The 25,555-nt window shown below is 34.2% G+C and overlaps 1 protein-coding gene across 2 annotated transcripts in view; it reads right to left on the bottom strand.

Annotated features, from left to right (window-relative positions):
* The window catches only part of PDS5B (PDS5 cohesin associated factor B), a 119,638-nt gene that overhangs the window by 77,778 nt on the left and 16,305 nt on the right, over positions 1–25,555 (bottom strand). For both annotated transcript variants that reach the window (XM_065895882.1, XM_065895883.1), the window contains exons 7-13: positions 22,657–22,797; positions 20,357–20,472; positions 17,019–17,113; positions 12,416–12,561; positions 9,805–9,956; positions 8,444–8,557; positions 2,362–2,443 (exon numbers count right to left, since the gene is read on the bottom strand). In XM_065895882.1, coding sequence (XP_065751954.1) covers positions 2,362–2,443; positions 8,444–8,557; positions 9,805–9,956; positions 12,416–12,561; positions 17,019–17,113; positions 20,357–20,472; positions 22,657–22,797 — 846 coding nt within the window. The remainder of the gene's footprint in view (positions 1–2,361; positions 2,444–8,443; positions 8,558–9,804; positions 9,957–12,415; positions 12,562–17,018; positions 17,114–20,356; positions 20,473–22,656; positions 22,798–25,555) is intronic.

Genomic DNA, 25,555 nt, shown 5'->3' with positions numbered 1-25,555 from the left:
CTTTCGAAAAGGAAGGAGAGACAAAGAATAATAGAATAGCGTACAAGAGCTAATTCTCAAATATTTGGAACTTAATAGATCTGACTAGAAACATAAGATTTCTATTGTTTTTCAATTTGGGGGGAAAGAGGCGGTGCTGGCCTTACTAGAAGTTGATCCACATGAAAAAGAAACATCACCAACAAAGTACAATACTGCAGGGTTTCCCTGGTGGCGGCACAGTGGTTGGGAGTCCACCTGCAGATGCAGGGGACGCGGGTTCGTGCCCCAGTCCGGGAAGATCCCACATGCCACGGAGCAGCTGGGCCCGTGAGCCATGGCCGCTGAGCCTGCGCGTCCGGAGCCTGTGCTCCGCAACAGGAGAGGCCACAACAGTGAGAGGCCCGCGTACCGCAAAAAAAAAAAAAAAAAAAAAAAAAGAAAAGAAAAGTACAATACTGCAAACTACAGAGTCACTTTGAGTGACACTGAGCAAATCAATTTAGTTACATGAAGTAGAAGGGCTACATTACTAAGAAAGAATAAAAACTATCTTAATTAGAAGGAATAATGAGGAAGCCAATGAAACATGTACTGATTATTATATCTAAGAGTCTTCCTGGTAAAATAGGCAGAATTATAAACAGCCAAAAGTTAAACACAGCTTTGTATTTTCTTTCTAACTTTATAATATCTACTACAATTCTCAGTATAAAGTGAATATTAATAAGAGACTATGAATTCTCCTTTCACTAGAATTCCACTTTAGAGTACTATCCTCCTCCATTCTGTTTCTTCTTCATCCCTCACCACACATGAATGAGAATTCCCTCTTTGATTTGGAAACTTGTTAATTATTTTAAGATAATTTAAAGGAAAATACCACAAAGTGGAAGGGAATAAAACATTGTAACTGAATTGAGATTGTATTTTATTTCATGTAGACTGAACAGGAATGTCATGAGACCCTCCCAAGTTTTTATGAACAGGCAAAGGACAGAAGCCCCCACTAAATAAAATTTAAAGGGACAGTGAGAGTCAAAAACAAAGTTATTTTTGGTTACCGTCTCATACATCACACTGTTCAACATATGATCTACACACTTATGCTATTCGGCTGCTAATGACTTCAATAATGCCTAAAATCAGGAATAATTTTATACACATGCAAATAAGAACATTCTTGCAACTTTACCTAAAGGAAGTAAATTAACAAGTCTCTAGGTGGCAAAAAAGGGCACTTTATCCAGAGCTTATTATCTGAAACACATCAACACTGCATTATAACACTGACTAACACACGTCTATTTGGTTAAAACACACTAACTTAACTGGGATTTTCCAATTTTCCTCCTTCGCACAGAACGTACTGAAATAGCAGAATCTCTAAAATTAGTTTTAAGTCATTGACTGTAAGGAACAACTTCTTCTAGCAGGTTCAATATACTCAGGAATCACAGAAGGTTAAATTATGTTCAATAAACCATAAACAAAGAGGTCATTGTCCGCCTATAAAACAAAAATACTACTCAGCTGTAAGCTTCAATCAGGCAAACAAGTGGTATGAAATGCCTTATTACTAGTGATTTAGAGGTTAAGAAAAAAGTGAGGTCACTATAAACCACTCAAACAACTACTGTTAGCTTACTGATTTTTAGAGCAAACGGCAAGATTGACACCTAGGAAAACTGGAAATTTTCTCCCCTTAGATGAAACAACTCCATTCTGTTGACCTCTGTCCTATGAACATGAGGTGTATGTTGGGGGGTGGGGGTGGTGGTGGTCCACTGTGCTTGAAAAAGAAACAAAAAAAAACACTACACTGTTTTCCCTGGATGCAATTTAAAATGACCAGGCACACTGATTTTTAGATGAATTATACTTTTTATAGGCCTACATACAACATTCTCAAACAACATCAACTGGATGAATAACCACCATTAAATTATAATTATGAAGACCAGGTAATACATTAAAATTACCATATTAATTGTAAGTAAATATATGATACTAAACTATAATTACATGATATTAAAACTTTCTATAACCACAAGACTATGTAAAGATGATGGCAGCATTTCAGTGTAGCAACATTAAGTGTAATTTTACTGTTTTCTATGCTTTCAATAATGCTGAGCTATTGTTTGGTTTTATTTTTTTAATTTTAAAGCTACCCAAAAAGGCTTCATTCTGTGTACACAGAAGCACATTCTCCTTCCTATTGGGTATCACCTTTTGCAGATATAGTAAATTTAAATTTTTCTAAGCAATAAGTTTCTTAAAAATTTCAGTGTTCTAAGTTAGAGATCATAGGTTCTAGAGTCAGAAGTGTTCCACACAGAAATAGTTGTTCAACACATAGCAAAAATGTTGATAACTTACTTTGGGTTGCTTAATTAAGTCAAGCAAATCCTTTACTTGATGTCGGAGCAGATTTTGACATTTCCACATTTCATTCAGTGCTCTGAAAAACACATACATAAATTTAAATAACAAAACAGGATAAACATCCTTCCAGAATATCCCAACCATGTTAATTTTTTCTAAAAGTTCAAATTACAAATGGAGATGACAGAGAAGGGTAAAATTTACAGGACTAAGCAACTGATGATACATGAAGAGAAAGAGAGAAGTCAAATATAAGAGATAATAACATTTGAGGAGATGGCTATATCAAAAGAAAGGGATTAGCGGTGGTTGTTTTTTCTTTTGTATAAAAATAGTGAAAATCTATCATTAACTGGAACATGTTTGTAGGCAAGGGCATAGCAATGAACTGCAGAGATTACAAACTTAAGAAATAAAGCAATATTTAATGGAGTAAGGTCCTGTATTCAATAGCAGGCCGGATGAAAAGGAATAAAAGACACAAACGGAAAAGACTGAGCCCTGAGAGAATGGAGATACTTTTTCCTGAAACAAAAATATTATAATTTTACATTATATTATATACTTTTATTTATAAGTAATATTTATAAATTACATTATATGTATATAAGTGAACATTCATTTTATATGGCAAAAATTTTGATCACCATAACACTTCTATTGTTCTCAGGCAGAAATTTAAATCTAAAAAAAATTATATAGGTACTCAAAAAAATATACATAAATCACAGACAGCAGTTAATGTTATTTAAATATTAAGTTATAGAATATCAGAACCACACACATTTAAAATTTTAAAAAGGAAATTTTCCAAAACCAAATAATACTTCTCATTGTTTTCAATTATCCATACTTCTATTAACCTCCATTATCACACATATGAAGCACTGCCATAAGAGTAATTTAATATAGAAGCATATAAAACCATATAAAAACACACTCTTTCTTTTGACAGACAAGGCAATTGTTTAATATTTTCACCCTCCTCAGCAGTATGTTTTAAAAATATCTTTGCATTTTTTAAAGGAGACAAATTAGCTTAGATTTGGACAATTCCTTCATAGTAGTCCCTTCAACATGGTACTGGCAAAACAACAGTACTGGGGCATTTTCATCTTGAAATAGCTAAACTTTACTGTCTTCCAGTTACTAAAGTTCCATAAAGTTTAACTGGCACACTTTAAGAATGTAAACATTAAAACAAAAATGACCATTATCCAGAGGACTGTAAATAATTTTCAAAGAAACAGAGTAGTCATCTGTGAAATTACTTGTGAACTCCAAGGTCAATGAATTCTCTCCTTACCTATACATTTTATCACTACTTAAAACTTCTGAAAGCCCTGGATTTTGAAACTTGCTTTCACTTAAAGCAGAAAAATAAAGCAGAAATTATCTTGTTTATTAACTTAAAGATGAAATCTTAAGCAATTCTAAAGCTTATTATAAACTATCATGGCTATAGCTTAAATCAAAAAGTGACCATCACTGACTAAGAATTTGTATTATAACATTCAGGGGGAGCATCCTCTTGAGCATTTCAATTAAGTCATATTAAGCAGCAAAGACAATTTGTCCTTGTGCTTTGCCTTTCTAAACAGTACTTAAGGAAAAAAAGTTGTACTAGTAGAAGCAGTATTACTACAATAGGAAGACAAATATCCATTTATTTAACATTAGCCTGAATTCCAGCTGTCACTAAATAAACGTGAAAAATCTGGATAGAGCCTGGATACTCTTCCATTTGTTAAGTGACATTTTAAGTAGACAACTAGTTCCCTCACTATGGCTTCTCCTTGTTTGCACCAACATACCATAGGTTTGCGTCAGTTCAAAGAAACAGACGACTACCATTGGGCTGCAGTCAGAAACCTGTCCAAATGTTGAAGAGAAACTCTCCTCCAACCTTCTACTCCCAACTGGCAAATTACCCATCAGACTCCACAGTTCAAAACTGTCTTATTAGATAAGAGCCTGATCAATGAAAGAGAAGATCACAACCAGGACACCTGATACTACCACTTACTCTTGTCACTGACAGTTGTTCTGGGGAACTTGGGGGAGGTGGAAATACACACCATGATCAGACAGTACCCAAGCTTGCCTCTATTCTCCTTTCCAGTAATCAGTATACTTACAGTTAACCTAGGGACTTACCCAAAAGTGAGTACACATCAAAAAGTCTAAAATATAGGAAGTATTTTGTCTTCCCCAAAAGAAGACAGATATAGAATAAAATATATGGCTCTTTCAGTAAATAAGAAAAATCCTTACCAAACAAGTTCTTAGCAGGAACTGCCTGCCAAGCAGCTAATTTTTTTTTTTTTTGCTGTACGTGGGCCTCTCACCGTTGTGGCCTCTCCCGTCGCGGAGCACAGGCTCCAGATGCGCAGGCTCAGCGGCCATGGCTCACGGGCCTAGCCGCTCTGCAGCATGTGGGATCTTCCCGGACTGGGGCACGAACCCGTGTCCCCTGCATTGGCAGGTGGACTCTCAACCACTGCGCCACCAGGGAAGCCCCCTAAGCAGCTATTTTAAAATACTTTTCAAACTAATTAGAGGTCACAAAAATTCAAATGACTTTCTGGGCTAGAATGGTAATGTAAATGAATGAAGTAGGACAGGTGTTATAATACAGAGTATTATATACAGAGGACTGTGGTGAAATTAGAAACATTAAGTAAAACATCAATATTATTAGTATTCAGGCCAATGAAAAAAATTTGACCCCCAAAAGATTGGCAAAAAATAAGATGCCTGATAATGTTTTGGAGTAAGAGTATAATTTAGTATAATCATATTGGGAAATAATTTGACTAGTTTATAATGCTGAAAATGTGCATTCTCAGCAATTCCAGTCATAGCTGTATACCAATGATCCTAAACCCTGGTTACCCATTACAATCTCCAGAAACGCTTTCCTAAAAACCCCAATGCCCACACTACACTCCAGACAAATTAAATGACGAACTCTGAGGATGAGATTCATGTGTCAGTATTTTTTAAACCTCTCCACGTGATTCCAACGTGCAGCCAAATTTGAGAACCATTCATAACCATACGTTAGAGAAACCCTTGCATGTGTACGCTAAATTGAAAAATGTTCACAGTAGTACTATTTGTATTATTAAAAAAATGGAAAGACACAAATGTCCATTCTTTGCACTGACTCAGATTTGCAATGCCAAGATGATGGAATAAAACTGTGGTTTAATGACAAAGTAATTCAGTACCACAGTGAAAATGAATGACCCACAAGCTATACATATAGAGTAGATGAAGCTTAGGAACGTAATAGAGTGGCGTGAAAAAACAAGTCACAGAAGAGTATACCCACAATTATTCTGTTTTCATAAAGTTCAAAAACAAGCAAAAATTAAAAATATATTATTAAGGGATACATATGATAAAACTTTTTTAAAAGGAAATGAGAAACACAAAATTAAAGCTAGTGGTTTCCTCTGGGAGGAGGATAGGAGGATGAAAGAGAGAAGTGTTCACAAGTTGGGTGGTAGATTCATACACAGTTTTATTTTATTACTATGCTTCAAAACTCATGATTTGTGTGCATTAAATACTTCATGATAATAAGTGTAAAGACTTTTGGAGAAAATAATCACAGATAAATGTAAAGTTAAAGTGTAATAAAATATTAAGAAGCATTAGGTGTATAGTTGGTCACTTAATTCCAAGAAGTTGATTAAAATAAAAAGTAATTTTAAAAACATTATCTCTCTCTCTCTCTCAAGTATTTTAACTTAAAAGAGATAAATACTCATTCACTCACCAACCATTTCTGTAGAATCAATTGATCCACAGATTGGAAATTACTTTCAACTTTTCCATGACATATCTTCCAGTATATCTGCTATGTCACCATTTTTTCTTTTTAATTCAATCAAATGGACTTGTCATTTAAGTGATGAATGATATCTGATAAAAATATTTAGTTTTGAAACTGCTATTTATGTTTTGTGTATTCTATTTTCAATTATTTTTTATTTTCTTTTCCACTTCTGGTATTATGGTTTTCATTAATTTTTTGCTCCTATGGGTTTAGAAGTTATACATTCGAATTCTATTTTTTTAGGGGTGACTCAAAGTTTTAATATGCACACTTGATTCATGGTCTAATTAATCAACATGTCTGTCCTCACTCTTATATGACAAAAGAACATTAGAACACTTTACCTGCCATCTTAACATGTTGTTATCTGACAGGGTCTACCCTGGCATGGGGCAGGGTATCCCAGGGACTCTCAAGAGAGTTCACATATCATTGCAGTGGTGTACACTGGCACAATATCAGCCTAGATGATAACCTACTTTTTAATCCAGACCCCAACCCCTTGTAAAGAAAACTTTATCCTATTCCTTCTTTCTGGATTCATTTTCCTTTTTTATTCTTTAGTATTTTTTTAAAGTAGGATTTATGAGTGGTGAACTCTCATTTTTTGCTTGCAAGTGTCTTTAATTCATTTTTACTCCTGAATGACAGTTGAACTGAGTCAAGGAGTCCAGATTGGGTGTGATTTAAATAGGTTGTTTCAAATGGGATATATACATATCCTATCTCATCCATTCTAAGAGGCCATCAACTGCACCATGAAGAAAAGGATGCATTACAATTCCAGATGCTAGCATATGAAAATTTTATGTTTTACAATGAATTATAGAGGTAACATATTTTACTATACGCAGTGGAAAAAGAATGAGCTTTGGAACCAGGAAGAACTGAGTTCAAATTCTGGCTTTGGGGCTTCCCTGGTGGCGCAGTGGTTGAGAGTCCGCCTGCCGATGCAGGGGACACGGGTTCGTGCCCTCAGTCTGGGAAGATCCCACATGCTGCGGAGCGGCTGGGCCCATGAGCCATGGCCGCTGAGCCTGTGCGTCCGGAGCCTGTGCTCTGCAACGGGAGAGGCCACAGCAGTGAGATGCCCACGTACCGCAAAAAAAAAAAAATATTCTGGCTTTGTCTCTTATTACTTGTGTAATTTTGTGCAAGTTCATTGATCTCTGTGGGATTCAGCTCATCATGTGTAAAACAGAAAAAAAAAATCATTTATACTGGGAGTTTCCAAGCTTTTCCTATAAAAGGCCAGAAAGTAAATATTATAAGCTTTGTGGGTCATAAGGTCCCTGATGAAACTACTCAACTCTGCCAATTGTAGCAGAAAAGCAGCCACAGTTAACACATATTCCTGTGCCTGAAGTACAGTGGGTATCAAGAAATGTACATTTCTCCCCCTACAACCCTTTTTCTCAACATTCCTATGAAAGATATAAATAGCATACATAATAATTTCCACGTGGGAAGTGCAGTTAAAAGTCTCATTAAGCTGTGGTAGGAATGAAAATTATATACAGCTCCAAAGACTTCTAATTTCTGAATATTTAATCCCCATTAGCTGGGGATTAAGTTACACATTCACTGGAATACTGATGATCTAAACTTTCTGAAACCTAGAGCATATCCATCTCTAGGCCTCAATTTCCTAAGCCTCAGTACGATTCAATTAGTAATGCCTCTCCCATAAAATGCCAATTCCCTACAAAGCCATACAAAAGCACTTTTTGAATGAAACATGGTCATAAAAATGTATTTGTGCTTACCTTTATATCAAACTATAACACCATGTTGAGGCTATGCAGCACAAAAATATGTATCCTACTGCCCTACTCTATAATTCAAATCAGTATCAGGTGAAAATAAGAAAGTACTAATTTCACAATATGGACCTTTCTAATGCCTTAAGGAATACAAACAAAAACAAAAGGTACATCAGCATTTCTTGAGACAACAATATGAAAATCTGGAGAGAGAAAAACTAAATCCTAAAAGATTCCATGTCAATCAGCTCTGTTTTTTAATTAGTTACAAAAATCCTTGTTAATCTCATGTTAATAGCAGTACTTTCTGAAAAAATATCCTATCCCAGTATTTTATTGTGTCTGACCACTTAAACAATGTTTGCATTACATAAATTGTTGACATTTAAAAATACAGTTTTCTTTTCCATAAAATCCAACATACTGCAAAAGATGGAAAGAACAGAGTTTAACATTTGAAACATACTTCACAGCATTTAAATCCAGTGTGGCATACAAATAATATAAGCATTTCATCCGTTCTGTAGTTTCCAAATTGTGGGGGACCATGTATTGAGCAAAGATCCGTTCAACAAGCAATCTACGAAAAAACATAAAGTACTGTATTAATTTCTTTAAATGTACATATTAAATATGTATGTAAATTTCCAAAACACATAAAGAACACATATAAAAGAGCTTCTTCTTTCTGAGTAGAGATGAGATTTCCAAATCAAAGATTTCTTTCTATAAGAAGAAGAGCCAAAGAAAAAATTTTAGCTGGATGTACTGGAAACAGTCCTATACCTAACTAAGATTAACTACTTCTGCATGACCTTGGGAAAGTTATATACCAGGGACTCAATTTCATTGGCTAAACAATAAAGGGTTAAAAAACTACACCAGAACCTTCCAAGTGACATATTCTAAACATCTATAAGTTAACCATAAAGAAATGCTTAAGATTCTTGACTTTTTGTAGTGATATCATGAAAAGAGACCTAGATAAAAGTAAAAAAAAGAAAAAAAGGAGAAAAGAAAAATTAAATGGTGGGGGGTGGGCTATGAAACCATAATGCAAATCTCTGTGCACTGATGCCACACGCTCAAAAAGCTTAAAAACGTCAATTTTCTAAAAATAATAACTATAAAGTCTCTTAGATAATATCAACCTAAGATACTCAGTTTCTGCTTCCCATACCTCTTAAAATTGTAAGATGTCCTACTGGTTCTTAATTTTCTCATTCTCACCTGTTAATAAGCAAGATCATTTGGACCCCACTAAAAATTCATCAAATCAATGCAGACTGCAAGCAGAATTTACAGTTCTACTAACTACTAAATCGCTAGGTTCCATATAAGGTCTAACCTTACACACTGGAATAGAAAAATACAAAGATTATATTCAGATAATGTGTCTTTATAAAAATGTATAAACTAGTTTTTTTAGCCTTGAGTAGGAATTGTTTGTATTTAAAATGTCTAAATCCAAAGGTTGTATACTTATTTTATTTGAAAAAATGAATGTGAATCCTTATAACACAATTATCTATGAAACAGAATTTAAATCATAATTACATACACTCCTACTTTCAAATATTACTCTGTTAAAACATAGTATACGAAAATGACCATAAAAGATGTATCCATCCCTAAAGTTATACGTACATTACTACTTCATTTATGGCTTTGGTAGGAAAGCAACTAGTCACTCACTACCTTTAATTTGCAGTAAAAACTGAGGAGGGAGTTTAAAGTTATAAAGAAAATAGCCTAAAACAATAGCTCAACAACAGTTATATAATACCAAAAGCACTAAACATTTTACATGTGGTGTCTTTAACTTACCTATCATCAATACTGTTTTGATAATATATATGTAGCAATTTGTCTTTGATCCATGAAATCTGTTTTGCAGCATCTTTCCCAGCTGCTGATTGTAAAGCATACTTCTTATAGATCTGCGCAAGTCCCATCATGGCTTCTTTGCGCACTCTCCACTTAAAAAAAAAAAAAAAAATTTTTTTCTCATAATTTAAAAATGCCTCCGTTATATTAATTCAGTAAAGTCTAGTTTCCCAGTTTTTTTATTCACTTTACACAATTTATTTTCATCATACCTCAGTTCCTGGATGTCAATCTGTAATGACTGTATGAAAAAACACAACTATCATTTTAATATATCTACTATGTCAAGCACAGACATCTATTAACGTGTATAAAGAATTTTAATGCTTTGATATCTTATACCCACTACCAATCCCTAAAAAGCAAAACTCAATCACAATCTACTTAATGTCACTTAGAATGAGTGAGGGAAAGCATGCTACCAAATTGTAAAAAGGCAAAGACAGTTAAGTGGATAAACTGTGAGCTATTCCTTATAGAGTTTTTTCCAAATTATGGTCTATATTAAGCATACCTGTATTAAAGGTATACATGACAATGGCTTTATCAGATGCTGAATGCAAAGACACATCAGTGGTTCATTTTGTATATCTGGCAAAGACGTTCAGGTATAAAGATATTCAACTATTTTCTAAATTAAATACATATCTGTTATAGTATACCTAACATTATCTTGGTATGAGTTTAATCTTAAATTTTACATAAACACAGCACTATAATCAGTAGGGAGGAAGTAATATTAAGAACTTCATGAATCTGCGAAGATTATTAAGTTTTCCTTTGCAGTCTGTCACTCACAGCAACATTTTTCTCTTGGTTTCTCTTTCAATTAATTACAGTAAACAATAGTCCTTATTTCATCCATCCACTGCATACATATTGAAATAAAAGACTTCAAAAGCTTTACTCATAAAATAAGAATTCAATATGTTTGTAAAAACTTTATCTCCAATTCCCTATCTTATCTCTAATTCCCGAAAGTGCTACTTTAGGGAAAATTTAAAGATATAGAGCATATTCTAATACTGTCAGTACGTAAATATATTTAATTATTTTTTGGTACTCAATTAATATTTATATGAATGAACCAAGCAGTCCTATGATGAACACACCATGATGATCAAAAACATACATGAATTATGATCCCAATAATACACAAATACTTAGCTTAAATTCTAAGTTTAACTATGAAAAAGTTTACTTGAACACTTAGAAGGCTGTTATCCTACCATGATGCAAACCTCCTTTTCCTTCTTTAGAGCTTTTGGCCTTTTCATTGTTTAATACCGTACTGAAATATCCAATAACAACAAGTCTAAATTTATCAACTAAAATAAGTTGCTCTGAATACCTATAGATTTGGAGGGAAAACCATGCGATTCCTGTCCATGTATTCTCCATCCACAACCCACATGATCAAAGAGAGAATTAAATGATGGAGATAGCACAATTGACCATACAAGTGACTTTCAAAATGTTGTGAAGTTTTTACCTAGTTAGAGCTATTCATATCTACCAAGAGACCTCCCACTTTCTTTGCTTATTAACCCCTAAATACACCAAAGATCTTCATCCTTCACCAAAATTACTCTTAAGTCTAAGTCTGTAAAATCCATGCCATCAAGGAAAGGCAAAGGGGAGGAGGGGAGAATAAATATTCACCGAAACACTTACTGAGTGCCTAATACATTCTAGGCAACATGGAATACAAATGTAAGACACAGTGCCCTCTTCAGAAGCCACTAACTAAAGAGTGGAGCTGTTCAGTGCTCTAGAAGGAAGATTTGGGGTCACGGGAGATAGGCTCGAAGCATGCTGCTCTGCTGGGTTTAGCTTTGCCATGTTGAAAACGTTTTGGGGACTTCCCTGGTGGCACAGTGGTTAAGAATCCGCCTACCAATGCAGGGGACACAGGCTCGATCCCTGGTCCGGGAAGATCCCACATGCAACTGAGCAACTGAGCCCGTGCACCACAACTACTGAAGCCCACGCTCCTAGAGCCCATGCTCCGCAACAAGAGAAGCCGCTGCAATGAGAGCATTGCACACCACAACAAAGAGTAGCCCCCACTCGCCACAACTAGAGAAAGCATGCATGTAGCAACAAAGACCCAACACAGCCATTAATTAATTAATTAAAAGAAAAAAGAAAACATCTTGTATTTTCCATTCCATAGAAATTATAATACAATCAGCTAGAGGACTATGAACTGATACCCATATGAAAGGAAAAAGAGAAAAGAGAAGTTGTGTTCAGAGGCCTTTTCAAAAGTCACTTACTAAAATTAGTGTACAGGTTAAACATCTGATTACTCTACCATTTAGAGCTGACCCATTTTGAGGATGAGAACAAATAATCCTAATAAAGAAAAACTAATAAAATTTAATGTAACAAAAAGTAAAATCTTCTCATAAACATTATTGTAGATATTAAAATGTCTCCCCCCCAAAAAGGGCTAATTACATTTAAATCTCAATTTTTTCAAATGAAATACTATTAAACTTCAAGTATTCAAAATGCAAACCTACTAATAATTATTAACCCTACTTACCCGTTTGTCTAATGTTCTCTCTCTCACAAAATTAAGTAAGTGATCATTGACCAGAAGAATATCCTTTTTAGCAGCTGTAACTATAGACACAATAACATCATGTCTAATAGCTTCCTCAGGGTCATGTGACCTCACTTTAAGATACTCTGAAAGATAAAATTTTATTTGATTAAAATGAAACTTTGACAACTAAAACGTTTGAAAAGATTGCACAAGATCTTTGAAAGTAAACCACAACAAAAACAAAACCTAAGTAGAAGGTTCAGTATTTCAAAAACATTAGGAGTAGGTAAGAGAGAAAGGGAGAGAGAGAAGGAAGAAGGAAAGAAGGTCAGTCCTTCAGGCAAAATACAGTAGTTTACATGCAACTGAGTAGTAAATCCCCTCCCCATTTGTGAGACAGGATAGTTAACTAAGGAGTTCCTAAACTCATTAATTCAACAAACCATATAAATGAACCAAGAAGTATATCAATGCTAAATATTTCACTTTTGTTTTTTAAATGGTTAAAATATTCAAGTCAAGTGGTTCTAATCGGAAAAGGCTAGAGAATTCAAGTTTCTATCCCTTAACTATGTAAACCCTTAGTGAGGTTATTGAAAGAGTATAATTAAGGTAATGGCAGCCAAGAAATAGGATTACAGGAAAGACCGTAAGGCAATTCTGTTTAACTGAACTAAAAGGAAGGCCAAAGGGAAGACAGAAGAAATGAAACACTTAACAATTACGAGTGACTAGAGGAGAATCTTAAAGTCAAAAACATGAAGTTCAGATCTGGCACTGAGAAAGCTGAAAGAAAAAAATTAACAATCTTCAGTAATGATATATTAGGTTTAAAGAAGAGGTACCACAAGTGAACATAAATTATTATTCAGCTTTTTAATTATATGACCAGTAAGATAAAATTTCGTTGTTTGGATCTGGAGTAACATACATAGCCATGTCTACAAACAACAAACAGAGCTTATGATTGTGAATGGATTTACTTCTCAATAAATTAACAGTTAACAATATAATGCAAAAGCTCATAAAATCAATGCCCAGGTCCTAAGCCCCTCCACCTTGAGCATTCTCTACTAACAGGAACTATTTCAAAAAGTGTTTAAGACAATATGTCGCTAAAAAACTTCTGAAGAAATGGAAATATTATTTTATGTATCACAGAAAACAAGGTTATTTTTAGTATTGATTTCAAATGCCCCATGCTAAATATATCTCAAATTCATTTACCCCTCAAGATAAAGACAGGAGTTTTTATCTTTCGCTGCACTTGTTTCAAATGTAATATGTATTATTATTTCAGGTGTCACTAAAAAATGGAAAAACCAATGACACACCATCAATTTTCAGATACATCCTCATTTCACTAAAACAAATCATTCATATTAAACAGGTATACACAAGAGCTATTAACTTGTAGATATTAACTGTGCAGAGGAAGAGAAAACAGGACAAAGAAGAAATTCTCAACAGTTAGCATGATGCAGCATCTAACAATACTCTTCCCAATATGGCTACGTCCCTCAAAACTTGGCTGAAGGCACAGGATGAAGCTCACAAACACACTATGGAGAAAAGAAGATAAATGTATGTTTTTAACATATTTATTTCAACTCACTCCTGAAACCCTAAGAAAATGTCTTTTAAAAGGGACAAGTAACAAGAGAAGAGATCATAGCAGAAGAGATTTCTCACCAAAATTTTGGCAGATGGATGACTGGTAAATGCCCAGAGACAAAAGAGAAGGATGAAACCTAAAAGGGAAAGAAAAGCCATAGACAAGCTCATTTCCAGGGTAGAAGAACCCTGAAATTCAAGGCACCAAGCAATGAGAAAGGCAGAGATGAAGACAGCAGCTGAAAATATGGAGTGGAGTGGTTGAAAATCTGCGTTAATAGTTAGACCCCTAGATTTTTCAAATCTGTCTTTTAGCCTACTCTAAAAATTAAAATGTGCCAGGAGGCTAGAGACTAGGAAATACATAACAAGATAAATGTTTCATAAAAAATGAAACTGTACACTATCCTTTGATAAAGCAAAACATTCAAAACAATGAGAAGGACTAAAAAGGTTATTGGTGAAATTATTCACATCTAAAGTATATTTCAGACAGCTATAAAAAAACAAAATATCTATTATTTAGCCAAGAGTAAACAATGCATTGAAGTTCTGACTATGGAAAAAATACTTTAAAAAGATACAGACTATGTACAGAACTACTACAAATCAACAATAAAAAAAAAAGACGAACAAGCCAATTAAAAAAGAATGGGTTTAAAATTTAAACAGATACTTCATAAAAGAACATATGTATCAATATGCACATAAAAAGATGACTAATCTCATTAGTCATCAGGAGAATGCAAATTAAAATCACAACAAACATCAAGACCTATGAGAATGGCTAAAACCAAAAAGACTGACCATACAAAATGTTGGCAAGGATGCTGAACAACTGCACCCTCAAACATTTCTGGTGCAAGTGGGAAATAGTATAACTACTATGAAGAACGTGGTCATTTCTTATAAAGTTAAACATACATTTACCCTATGACCAGCAATTTTACTCCTAAGTAGTTCCAAAGAGAAATAAAAACATAAATCCACAGAAACACTTATACAAGAATACTCACTGTAATCTTAATCATAATCACCCCAGACCAAAAACAACCCAGATATCCATCAAAAGAAAAAAAAATGGATGTAAGCAAATTATGGTGTATTCATACAATGAAATACCACTCTATAATAAAAAATAAAGTAATAATACCTGGTGTCCCAAAGACACAAGCAATTAAAATTAAACTCCTGGTAGGATACTCTTTTCTGGGGAATCTGAATAGCCAAAGAGAAAGTATCTAAACTAAAGGTTTTCCAACAAACAACCCACCCTGATCACCCTACAGTGAAGTTCAGAGTGAACAATCCCATCCATACGCTCAGGGCTTTCTGAACAGCTTTTAATTTAGTCCCCCACTCTTAATAAAAGCCGACAGCCATGGATTGCCAAGCATTTGAGGAAAGCCTCTAACATGGAAAATACAGACAAAAGCAAATAAAAAGTGGGAAAAACAAGTGGGTGAAACAGACATTTTTAAGAAAAAGAAAACTCCAAAATACTATCATTAGTATTCTCAGAGAATACTGCACCCATAACACAAGAAAAGGGTGCTCCAGAGTAAAAGAAACATCCAGGATAAAAGAGAAGGAGGAAGAGAAAAGGAAGAAACAGACAGACATACACAGACACACCCATGCACGCACGCGCACACACACACTCAGGGTCACACAGAAGGGGGGAGAAAAGAAGGGAAGGAGAGGGGGAAGGCAAAAGAGAGAGGAAGAACGGATCATCTTAAGATGAATGCTGTAAATCAGAAGCTCACACACAGCGAGCAGTCCAGACAGTGTCAGCAGGTAGACAGAGGGTTCTCCAAGCAGGATATCTCCCAGAAAAAGCAGTTTAAAATGTACTATAAGTTGGTAAAATTTTAAAAAGAGTAAATAACTAAATAATAACAAGCAATAATATGAAAGATGGGAAGGTAGTGCTCAGAGGTAAACCTTTCAAGGGTCCTGGATTGCTCAGAAAGAAGCTAGTGTTCTGATTAATTTCAGACTTTATTAATCGACTATGCAGTAAAAGCATGAAGGAGAATGTAACTTCCAAGCCCATATGGATAAAAAAGGAAAAATGAGAAGAAAACTAATCAGTTGGGCAGAAGAGAAGAAAAACAGAAATAAAAGAAGCAAAGAATAGGCATGCAAAATAGAAAACACAAAATAAGATAGCGGGAATAAGTTCAACTATATCAAATTCAAATTATTTCAATAAAATTTTCAAATCACATAAGAATACTATATATAACTTATGTACCGATACACATGTGACATAGATAGAAAAACATGAACAGAATGCACAACAATAGAGAGGTCACCCTCTACAGAAGTAGGAATGAGAGGAGTTTGTGAACAGCATTTCAACTGTATCTACAATTTACTTTCTTTTTTTAAACTCCTAAGCTAATACAGCAAAATGCTAACATTTCTGAGGAAGACAGTGGCTGCTGTATTCATCCATATTCTCTAAACTATTTCATAACTTTAAAAACCTTAACAGAGCAGCAACAGTCAGATACACAGTATTCTCATTACTATAAAAATGCAAAGTTCTGAAATACCTCATCAATATACAGATTTCAGAAAAGTTACCTCCATTAAGCATGGTTAAATTAGTTCATAAATTAATGACTCTCACCTAAGTTCTCAAAATATTAAAGACAACTGAAGTCCCATAATCTATGCAAAGTCAAGACCTGTTCAAATCCAAATGCCTGAAATACTTGTAGAATTGTTCTTAAATTAAGAAACCAATATTGTCTCTGATAATGCTACTTTTTATGTAAGTGCTTCTAGGTACTATGTAGGTACTAGGAGGTAAAAACTGTAGCTTCACCATGATGATGAACTGAAACAAGAAGACTTCACTGAGAATAATCACAAAAAACAACCAAAAATAAAAAGGTTTTTTTTCCTATATATAAAACCAATTTTTTTCACCAAAGAGCATCTAGGAATGTTTGCCATTATGGGTATACAGTACCTGTTAAGTCCTTTGCTAAATCAGGATGGTTCATGAGACAATGGCTAGCAAATTTCACACATTCCAGGCGGATTGGTACATGGATATCATTAAACCTGATAAAATATAAAGTCACAGAGTGATCTTTAAAATAAGAGAGAGAGATAAGTGTTTACCCTGCACTTAATTTATATTTATTTCTCTAATTAAAAGAAAAAACAATTTATACAGGATAATTCAAAGCAGAACCAGACTATTTTAACAAAGTTTTTGATATACTATGTATGTAAGAATGCTTTGGAACCTCTGTACTATACTAGGTCAATCTCCTGTGAGAACTATGTACTTTTAATGAGGATGTTTAAACAGTACACATTTGCCTCAAATACAAGAACTGGAATGACAAAATTTTTCCTATAAATAGTATACTTTCTTTTTTGTTATATATAAATTTATTTATTTTATTTTATTTATTATTATTTTTGGCTGTGTTGGGTCTTTGCTGCTGTGCACGGACTTTCTCTAGCTCAGGCGAGCAGGGGCTACTCCTTCATTGTGGAGTGCAGGCTTCTTATTGCGGTGCCTTCTCTTGTTGTGGAGCATGGGCTCTAAGCATACGGGCTTCCGTAATTGTGGCATGCAAGCTCAGTAGTTGTGGCTCGAGGGCTCTAGAGCACAGGCTCAGTAGTTGTGGCATATGGCTTAGTTTCTCCGCAGCATGTGGGATCTTCCCGGACCAGGGCTCAAACCTGTGTCCCCTGCACTGGCAGGCAGATTCTTAACCACTGCGCCACCAGGGAAGCCCTGTAATTTCAAATGTATCTGTTTATGCAAGTATATTGTGTATACATAATACACATATACATTATTAAATCCCACACTGAAAAGAAAGCTTTTCCTCAAATTATTCTTTCTTAAATACAGAACATTCACAAATGTTTGGTAGATCTTGCACTAAACCCTGTATTACTTTATATGACTCTAAAATTGTGCCAAAATTACTCCTATCTATCATAATTATTTCCACTAATATCAAAGCAAATTTTTACATGTATATGTAAATACCTTAGTATGTATCTCTAAAAAGTTAAAACTCTTTGGTTGGTAAGTCATTTAAGTATCTTTTACTCATATCTTCCCTCTCTATCTTTTTCTTTTCCTTTGTAATCTGGTGAAGCACCTGTTTTGTGTTTGTGTGTGTAGTGTTTTTCCACAGTTTAGATTTTGATAATTTTATCATTCTGATGTCAATTAACAGGTTCCCCTCTCTCCTAAATCCTGCACATTAGGAATCAGGTCTATAGACTTGATCATATTCAGGTTCATTTTTTAGCAAGACTACTTGATAACGGCATTGTGCTCCTCCACCAGGAAGCACATGATGCCTAGTTGTCTCTAAACCATTGATGTTCAAAGCCTATACACATAAGTTCACTGTGGACTACAAAGCAGTGGTTTTTTTTTTAAATCTTAAGTAACAACAAGAACGTTAAAGTGAAGCAAGAATTTTCCATTTGACATTTTCATGTCTTAATTCTCGAAGACCAAAAAGTCTCCAAATCTTGTATCACCTAATACCATAAGAAACAAAATTTAGCATCAAAAAGAAGAAAAGTCTTCTGAAGGAGCAACAAATTACTCATAAAAGATTATTATTAGGAAACAAACTGCTTTATGAAGTACACTCAAAAAAATCTAGTCTATAAAATCTAGTCTCTGAGGTTTCCCTGGTGGCGCAGTGGTTGAGAGTCTGCCTGCTGATGCAGGGGACACGGGTTCGTGCCCCGGTCCGGGAAGATCCCACATGCCACGGAGCAGCTGCACCCGTGAGCCATGGCCGCTGAGCCTGCGCATCCGGAGCCTGTGTTCCGCAACGGGAGAGGCCACAACAGTGAGAGGCCCGCGTACCGCAAAAAAAAAAAAAAAAAAATCTAGTCTCTGGTCTCATATAGTTTCCTGAGTGTTCTGAACCCAAGTACTCAATCCCTATACACTTTAACCTTTCTCAACTAAACATGTACCAAATAACCATTAAAAGTTAAAAAAATACTTTAAAATACTTTTAAAAAATACTCTAGCTCCCTAAAATTGGTAATAATGTGCAAGTTTTATGTCATTAATAAAACAAGGAAAAATTACAATGTAATCAAAAGGTAATAAGTTTAAATTAGAATTTTTCCTCCTAAAATCCTATAAATTCTGGCTAATCCAAGTCCTGATTTAAAGATATATTAAATGTCTATATGTAAAACTGTATTTGTTTTAGCACATTAAATAAAACAGATTTTGATTTTAGTTGCACAGTTTAATTAAACTATTTTGCCCTCTTGCTCATTGTATTTAAGGGGGAAAAGTCTAGAAATCAAACTCAAAATGACAATGGGCTAATATTTATTAGTTTAACACACCTTGTTAAATATTATTGAGCTACATAAGAGATAAGAAAACAGAGCAAGAATTTAGGGCTTAACATATGAAGGCTTATATGATTTGACAAATTAGAAAAACAAGACCAGAAGAGATTATCTTTATCATAATCATTGATAGTTCTGGTAACAAAATGGAAAGAAAAGTGGTGATGACAATGCAAATGTTTCAATACAAAGAAAATAGAGTAAGAATCTCAATCCTATTTACTTGTTTATTTACGACTTAATTGCATGATTTGTTATAAGCATAATTATAAAAGGGAGAAAAAAATCCTCCTCTATCCTCAGGGTCAAAGTAGGTTTCAGCCAGGGCACTTGGAAGTGGTTTTAACATATTCAAGGTCGGGGTATCTTTAGAAAAGTAATAAAATAAACCCCTCTCACAGAAAAAATACAGAAACACATTCAAAATTTTGCAACCGATTTCAGGAGGTTTGTGGATCATTAAAAGCATATAAGAAGCCCAGGTTATCATTTCCTCATTATCATAAGAAACGTAGAAAGGAGATTAGTAGGAGGAATATACATAATCATTTATTTATTCATTCTATAGATACCCTTTTATCTTTACAATGTCTCCAAATAATCTAATTAAATATAATTTCTTTGTGGAGAGGCTGTATCTCACCATGATGTATTTCTGGTTGGAATTAATCAATCACTGCTATGTAACAATACACCTCAATTTCATGATTATAATACTTTGTGAGATAATTTTTAAAATGTATAATCTTTTAAAAATCACTGAAGACAAAATAAGAAGGGGAAACTGTAAATATGGCCAATCGCCATCAGCATTCAAGAATTTCAAAATATAAAACCCCTCATTTTTATGATTTCAGAAAACAATCTTAAATGTGGGTGCTGTTTTAAAATAGTAAGTAGATATAAACACATATTACTTTTAAACAGGACACCAAAATCATATACCTGCCCAAGTAACACTGCCAAAGTGGTTTGTTTTGAGAAGCCAATTCTGAATCCTTTGCCCCAAACATTTTTGCCAGTAGTTTAACAACTTGAAGGCGTTCCTCATTATCATTGCTCTAAAACAAAACATAACCACAGCTTTAAAACCATGAGGTAGATACACTGAGAATAATTTTTCCCCTGATTTCCCTTAATCTCCAATTCCACAGAAAACTTTTTATGAACTTCAGCTGAAAAATTATACATAAAAATGTTTAATATATTTTTCATAAAATTAAATGTTACCTTAAATATTCTAATCATTTCAAATTACGTTAAAGGAGTACTCTCCTACATGAAAATTCATCCCAAAGTCTGATTAAAATTTAGTGGCCTCTCCTACAACTGAGGCTTGTTTCCATTCAAAATCAAAATCAAAAACTAACTTGCATCAAACCTACTTGGGACCCTTGAAAAACTATTCGTGGTCTTTAAGAATAGACACTGATAGAGGCCAATCCTACAGTAAACAGAGACTTATGTATGAAGGTACTTGTTAAGCCCTTTGTAGAAATAAATATGCACTAAATCTCCCAACAGGAGAGTCCATTCATCTACATACACCAGATTCATAATGGAGTTCAACGACATGAGGAAGCCTTACACATGCAAAAACTAAAGTTTCCACTTTATAGAGAAAATGGGTACTCTGGGGATGAGAACTCATTTATTACTGCTTTTGGTACCTCCAACAAATGACAATATTTAAATGAATGAGCCAGCTACAATACTAGACTTGAACACAAAATGTGACAGAGATTGTTAAAAGCACTAATATTCAAGGTACTTGGATGGCACTGTACAGATCTTTTAAATTTTAAACCAATGCCAAAGCCCAGCATTTAAAGCCCCCATGATATGACCCGACTCATCTCTATTATTTGATTATTCCTCTAAAAAAGTACGTTTTACCCCTGGCTGCACGTTAGAATGACCTATAAGGCTTTTAAGAAACAACAAACAAACAAACAAACACTCATGTCTGGACTCCACTGCCAGAAATTCTGATCTGGGTTAATGCCTGGACATCTGTTTGTTTATTAAGGCTCCACAGATGAAGATTCTAATGGGCAGCCAGGAATGATTTAAACTTAGTTTATGCTACCATGCAACTGTAATTCTTTGTGTTCTGCAAATTCACCCAGCACCTTCCTACCTCTATATGATTCTGCATGCTGTTTCCTTTGCTTCAATTGTATGCTGTCTGTATCTTTTATGATATTTATAATATTTGGCCTCTTATTAGATATGGATTTTTTCCTCTTCCTCCCATAATAGATGTTAAATTTGCTGAAAGCAGGGATGATAATTCTTATTTTTGTATTTCTTACAGTATTCAACATTTTTATTAGAGAAAATCAAAGCAACAAATAATTAAAGGTATGACTGCCTTTTGCCTCATCAAAATTGCTAACTACATGAAAAAAGGGGGTAGAGGAAGGCCAGTGAATCAAATGTCTCACTTGAGAAATACACCAAAAATATGCCCCAGCATAAAATGAGAATAATTATTTGCTGCATTTTGGGGGTATTTACACTACCAACATAAACTGTTTATTTTGTAGTTTTCAAAGAGACAAATTCAAATTTTTAGAAACAAGAAATACAACACAGAAATCATTTAAAAACTTTTCTGGGTGGTACAGTGGGGCTCATCAAACAGTATTAATTATAACCAGATTTATTTAATCTTTATGTAATAATTTGAAAGAGAAAACATGCCCCAAATCTGCAAATGAAACTCAATTTTATGGCATAATTTAATGGCAAGGCAATAAGGACATTACCGAAAGATTCCAGAAAGCCATGTGAAAAGCAAAGGAGCTTTCAAGATAGGCTAGGCAAGTACAAGATAATATTCATAAAGGGAAAATATTTCACCCTATGTGGATAACAGATCCTAAACTATTTTTATGGCACATCAAGGGGTCTTGGGAACCACTATAAACTATGCCTTAAAAATGTAAAAGTTTGATGTATACCCATGACCTCAAAAGTTAGTCACAACCCAGAATTTATCTGGAAAACATCTGAAAGAAAATATCATTCTGCTAATCATTAATTCATCAGATTTTATCTGCTAGGCACCATGCCAGGCACTGGAGATACACAAATATGCAAGGCACAAACATGTAAATAAATAACAGTAATACCACCACATGGGTAACATTCAGTTAAAACCACTGTAAGGATTAAAAATCCACAAGTAATGTGCTTTGCTAATCTGGTTGATAAAACCATATTATTTTTAGAATAGTTACCTTCAATTTAAATTCAAGCTGGGGTAAAACTGAGAGCAGCAAATGACTATCAATATTATAGAGCTCCAAAATTAAGTCAAAGACATGCTCTGACAAATCGCTGATAGATGTTTTCCCAAGCATCAGAACCTGATTAAAAAACTTTTGAGAAAGAAAATTTATCATTAATAGAAACAACATAGATAAAGTGAATTTTCTGAAATTTTATTATTCAATTAAGTTCATTATCGTTCTATACAGAGTCAAAACAGGCATACCAAAACATTTTCTAAGAAGGTGGGAAATCACTACTGGGTACATAAAAACATAAAACATGGAATTCACCTCATACATATTAAAAGACAAGCAATTTGTACTGACTCATCAATTAGCATATCAATAAATACCCTACCTACCAAATACACTTTATTCCACATTATGGTACTTACCATATTTTATCCTATATTACAGTTATTTGTACACATGTCTTAGTTTCTCTACTAGATAAATTTCTTAAGGGCAAGGGATCACATTTTGTTCACCACAGCAGTATGGGAGACAACAGTATGGAAGACAAAGCCTTACACCTTCATAGTAGAAACCAATTCCATTTTTAAAATACGTAATTTTATATTTACAAGGCAAAACAATATCTTTCTAATACTTTATCTTCTTTTATATTCTGATAATGTATACATACATACAAAGATTATAGCACTAACTAAAGTCCAATTAAAAGCACATACAAACACAAGGAAAATCCAAATGTGAACAATGTTCTTCTATAAGCAGCCAGCACTAACTAGTTTCCACACTCAGATCATTCATCATATTACTACTGAAAATGGTAAAAATACATGGCATAATGATCAAGTTCCTTTCTATTTAAAGTCTTCCAAATATGTAAAAAATTAACCCAGAGCAGATCCCACATATTCTCCACAGTATCTTTTATCTCCTTGAAGAAGGAATTAAGGATTCTTTACACCACACAAGCTGCCCTGATCTCTTCTTTCTGTGACAGTTAACAAACAACTTGGCTTAATCAGGTTTTCTATCTGGAAAGTACAGTCAGGACTTTACATTTCAATGTCTCCTCTGATTACTTTTAGTTCCTGTGTTGTTCTTAAGTTTTTTAGATCTATGAACCTGTACCAACCACCTAGCCATGAAGGGATAAAAAGAAAAAAATTCTATTCTACTATTCTTTCTTTATTGGTTTTAAAAATAACTCGTCTGTCCTCCATGTTCATCAATTTTGTGGGAAAAGAATTTCATGACACCAAAGGTTAAATTCTCATTCAAGTTGAAGATAAAGTGGCTTCGTTGTTTCCATTTGAAAATTTTCTCCTGCTTAAAAATGATAAATCTACCTTTCTTAACAGAAAATAATCCTTTCCTATCTGGCCATCTTGGTGATCAAACCATCCTCTTCTTCTATCAGTCTGGGGAAAACTCATTTGAAAATGGAAAAAAACAAAACAACAACAAAAACCCAGTGTAACATCCTACAAATTCCATCAAAAACATTTATTTGACACTTATAATCTCCATCTATCTCCAAATCAGTCTTCACTGTACAACAAGAACATGGTACACTGCCTGACAGAGGTATCCAGAATAGATTCAATAAATGAATGAATGATATGTAACAGGTACTATAATACAACTATAGGTGAAACAACCTTCTTGAGGGTATACAATTCAGTGAAGAAGCAGATATAGATTTGAATAAAGTATTTCCTACCAAAAAACATTAGTCTTTTACTTACAAATGGTAACTAATTTTCACATAACAAATTAAATTATAACAACTGCCTCCTAATGAAAAGAGTAAGAGGAGTAAGTTAAAGGTCGATAAGAAATTCTACCTTAGATTTAAATGATCAATTTTAATTACAAAAGTGCTTTCACATCAGTTAACACATTCTCTACCATCACCCCAAGCGTTATTAACTCCAATAACTAAGGCTAAGTGAGATTAAGCAAATTAACCAAATTTTACCTACATCAAGACAAGCTTGATACATTTTTTCAATCCAACAAAATACTTTTGTGCTATCCCCTAAAACTTGTGATTAAAAAGATCTGGTAAAAAATAATATTACCAAGAAGTGATCCATGTAGGAAATTTTTTGAATTGTCACTATATACTTTTTCCTTTTGATACTGTTGTACCTTTTATATATATATATATATATATATATATATATATATATATAGAGAGAGAGAGAGAGAGAGAGAGAGAGAGAGAGAGAGAGAGAGAGAGAGAGAGGGAAAGAGAGAGAGAGAGGGAGAGACACACACACACACACACTTTAGTTTCATGAGTTATCAAGTTACAAAAAAATTTATTTTAAAAAGTAATCTAGGGCTTCCCTGGTGGTGCAGTGGTTGAAAGTCCCCCTGCCGATGCAGGGGACACGGGTTTGTGCCCCGGTCCGGGAAGATCCCACATGCCGCGGAGCGGCTGGGCCCGTGAGCCATGGCCGCTGAGCCTGCGCGTCTGGAGCCTGTGCTCCGCAACGGGAGAGGCCACAACAGTGAGAGGCCCGCATACCGCAAAAAAAAAAAAAAAAGTAATCTGTAACGCCACAGTGACTTCTTAAGTTCTATATATGTAAACAACACTGTATATGAAGTGGAAACTTGAATGTGTCTATATGCATGAGACTGAAAAAAGACACAAGTAAAAAAGAGACAGAAGTGGGGTTATTATTACCTTGACATCCTACCTCTATTTCTGCTTGCTAATTCTCTACTAGGAAGATATATGAATAATGGCTATTACATGTACAAATGCAAAAAGGCTGAGAATGATTTTTACACTGTACTAAAATCCCACAAGGAATTAAGCTCACCAGAAAGCATTTTACATGTAACTGTAGATTTATAAGGGAGAAGAGGAGAAAAAAAAAAG

Source organism: Phocoena phocoena, chromosome 18 (assembly GCF_963924675.1).
Source record: "Phocoena phocoena chromosome 18, mPhoPho1.1, whole genome shotgun sequence".
Classification (NCBI taxonomy): domain Eukaryota; kingdom Metazoa; phylum Chordata; class Mammalia; order Artiodactyla; family Phocoenidae; genus Phocoena; species Phocoena phocoena.
The sequence above is the reverse complement of the archived record's forward strand: the minus strand, read 5'-3'. Positions and strand labels throughout refer to the sequence as shown.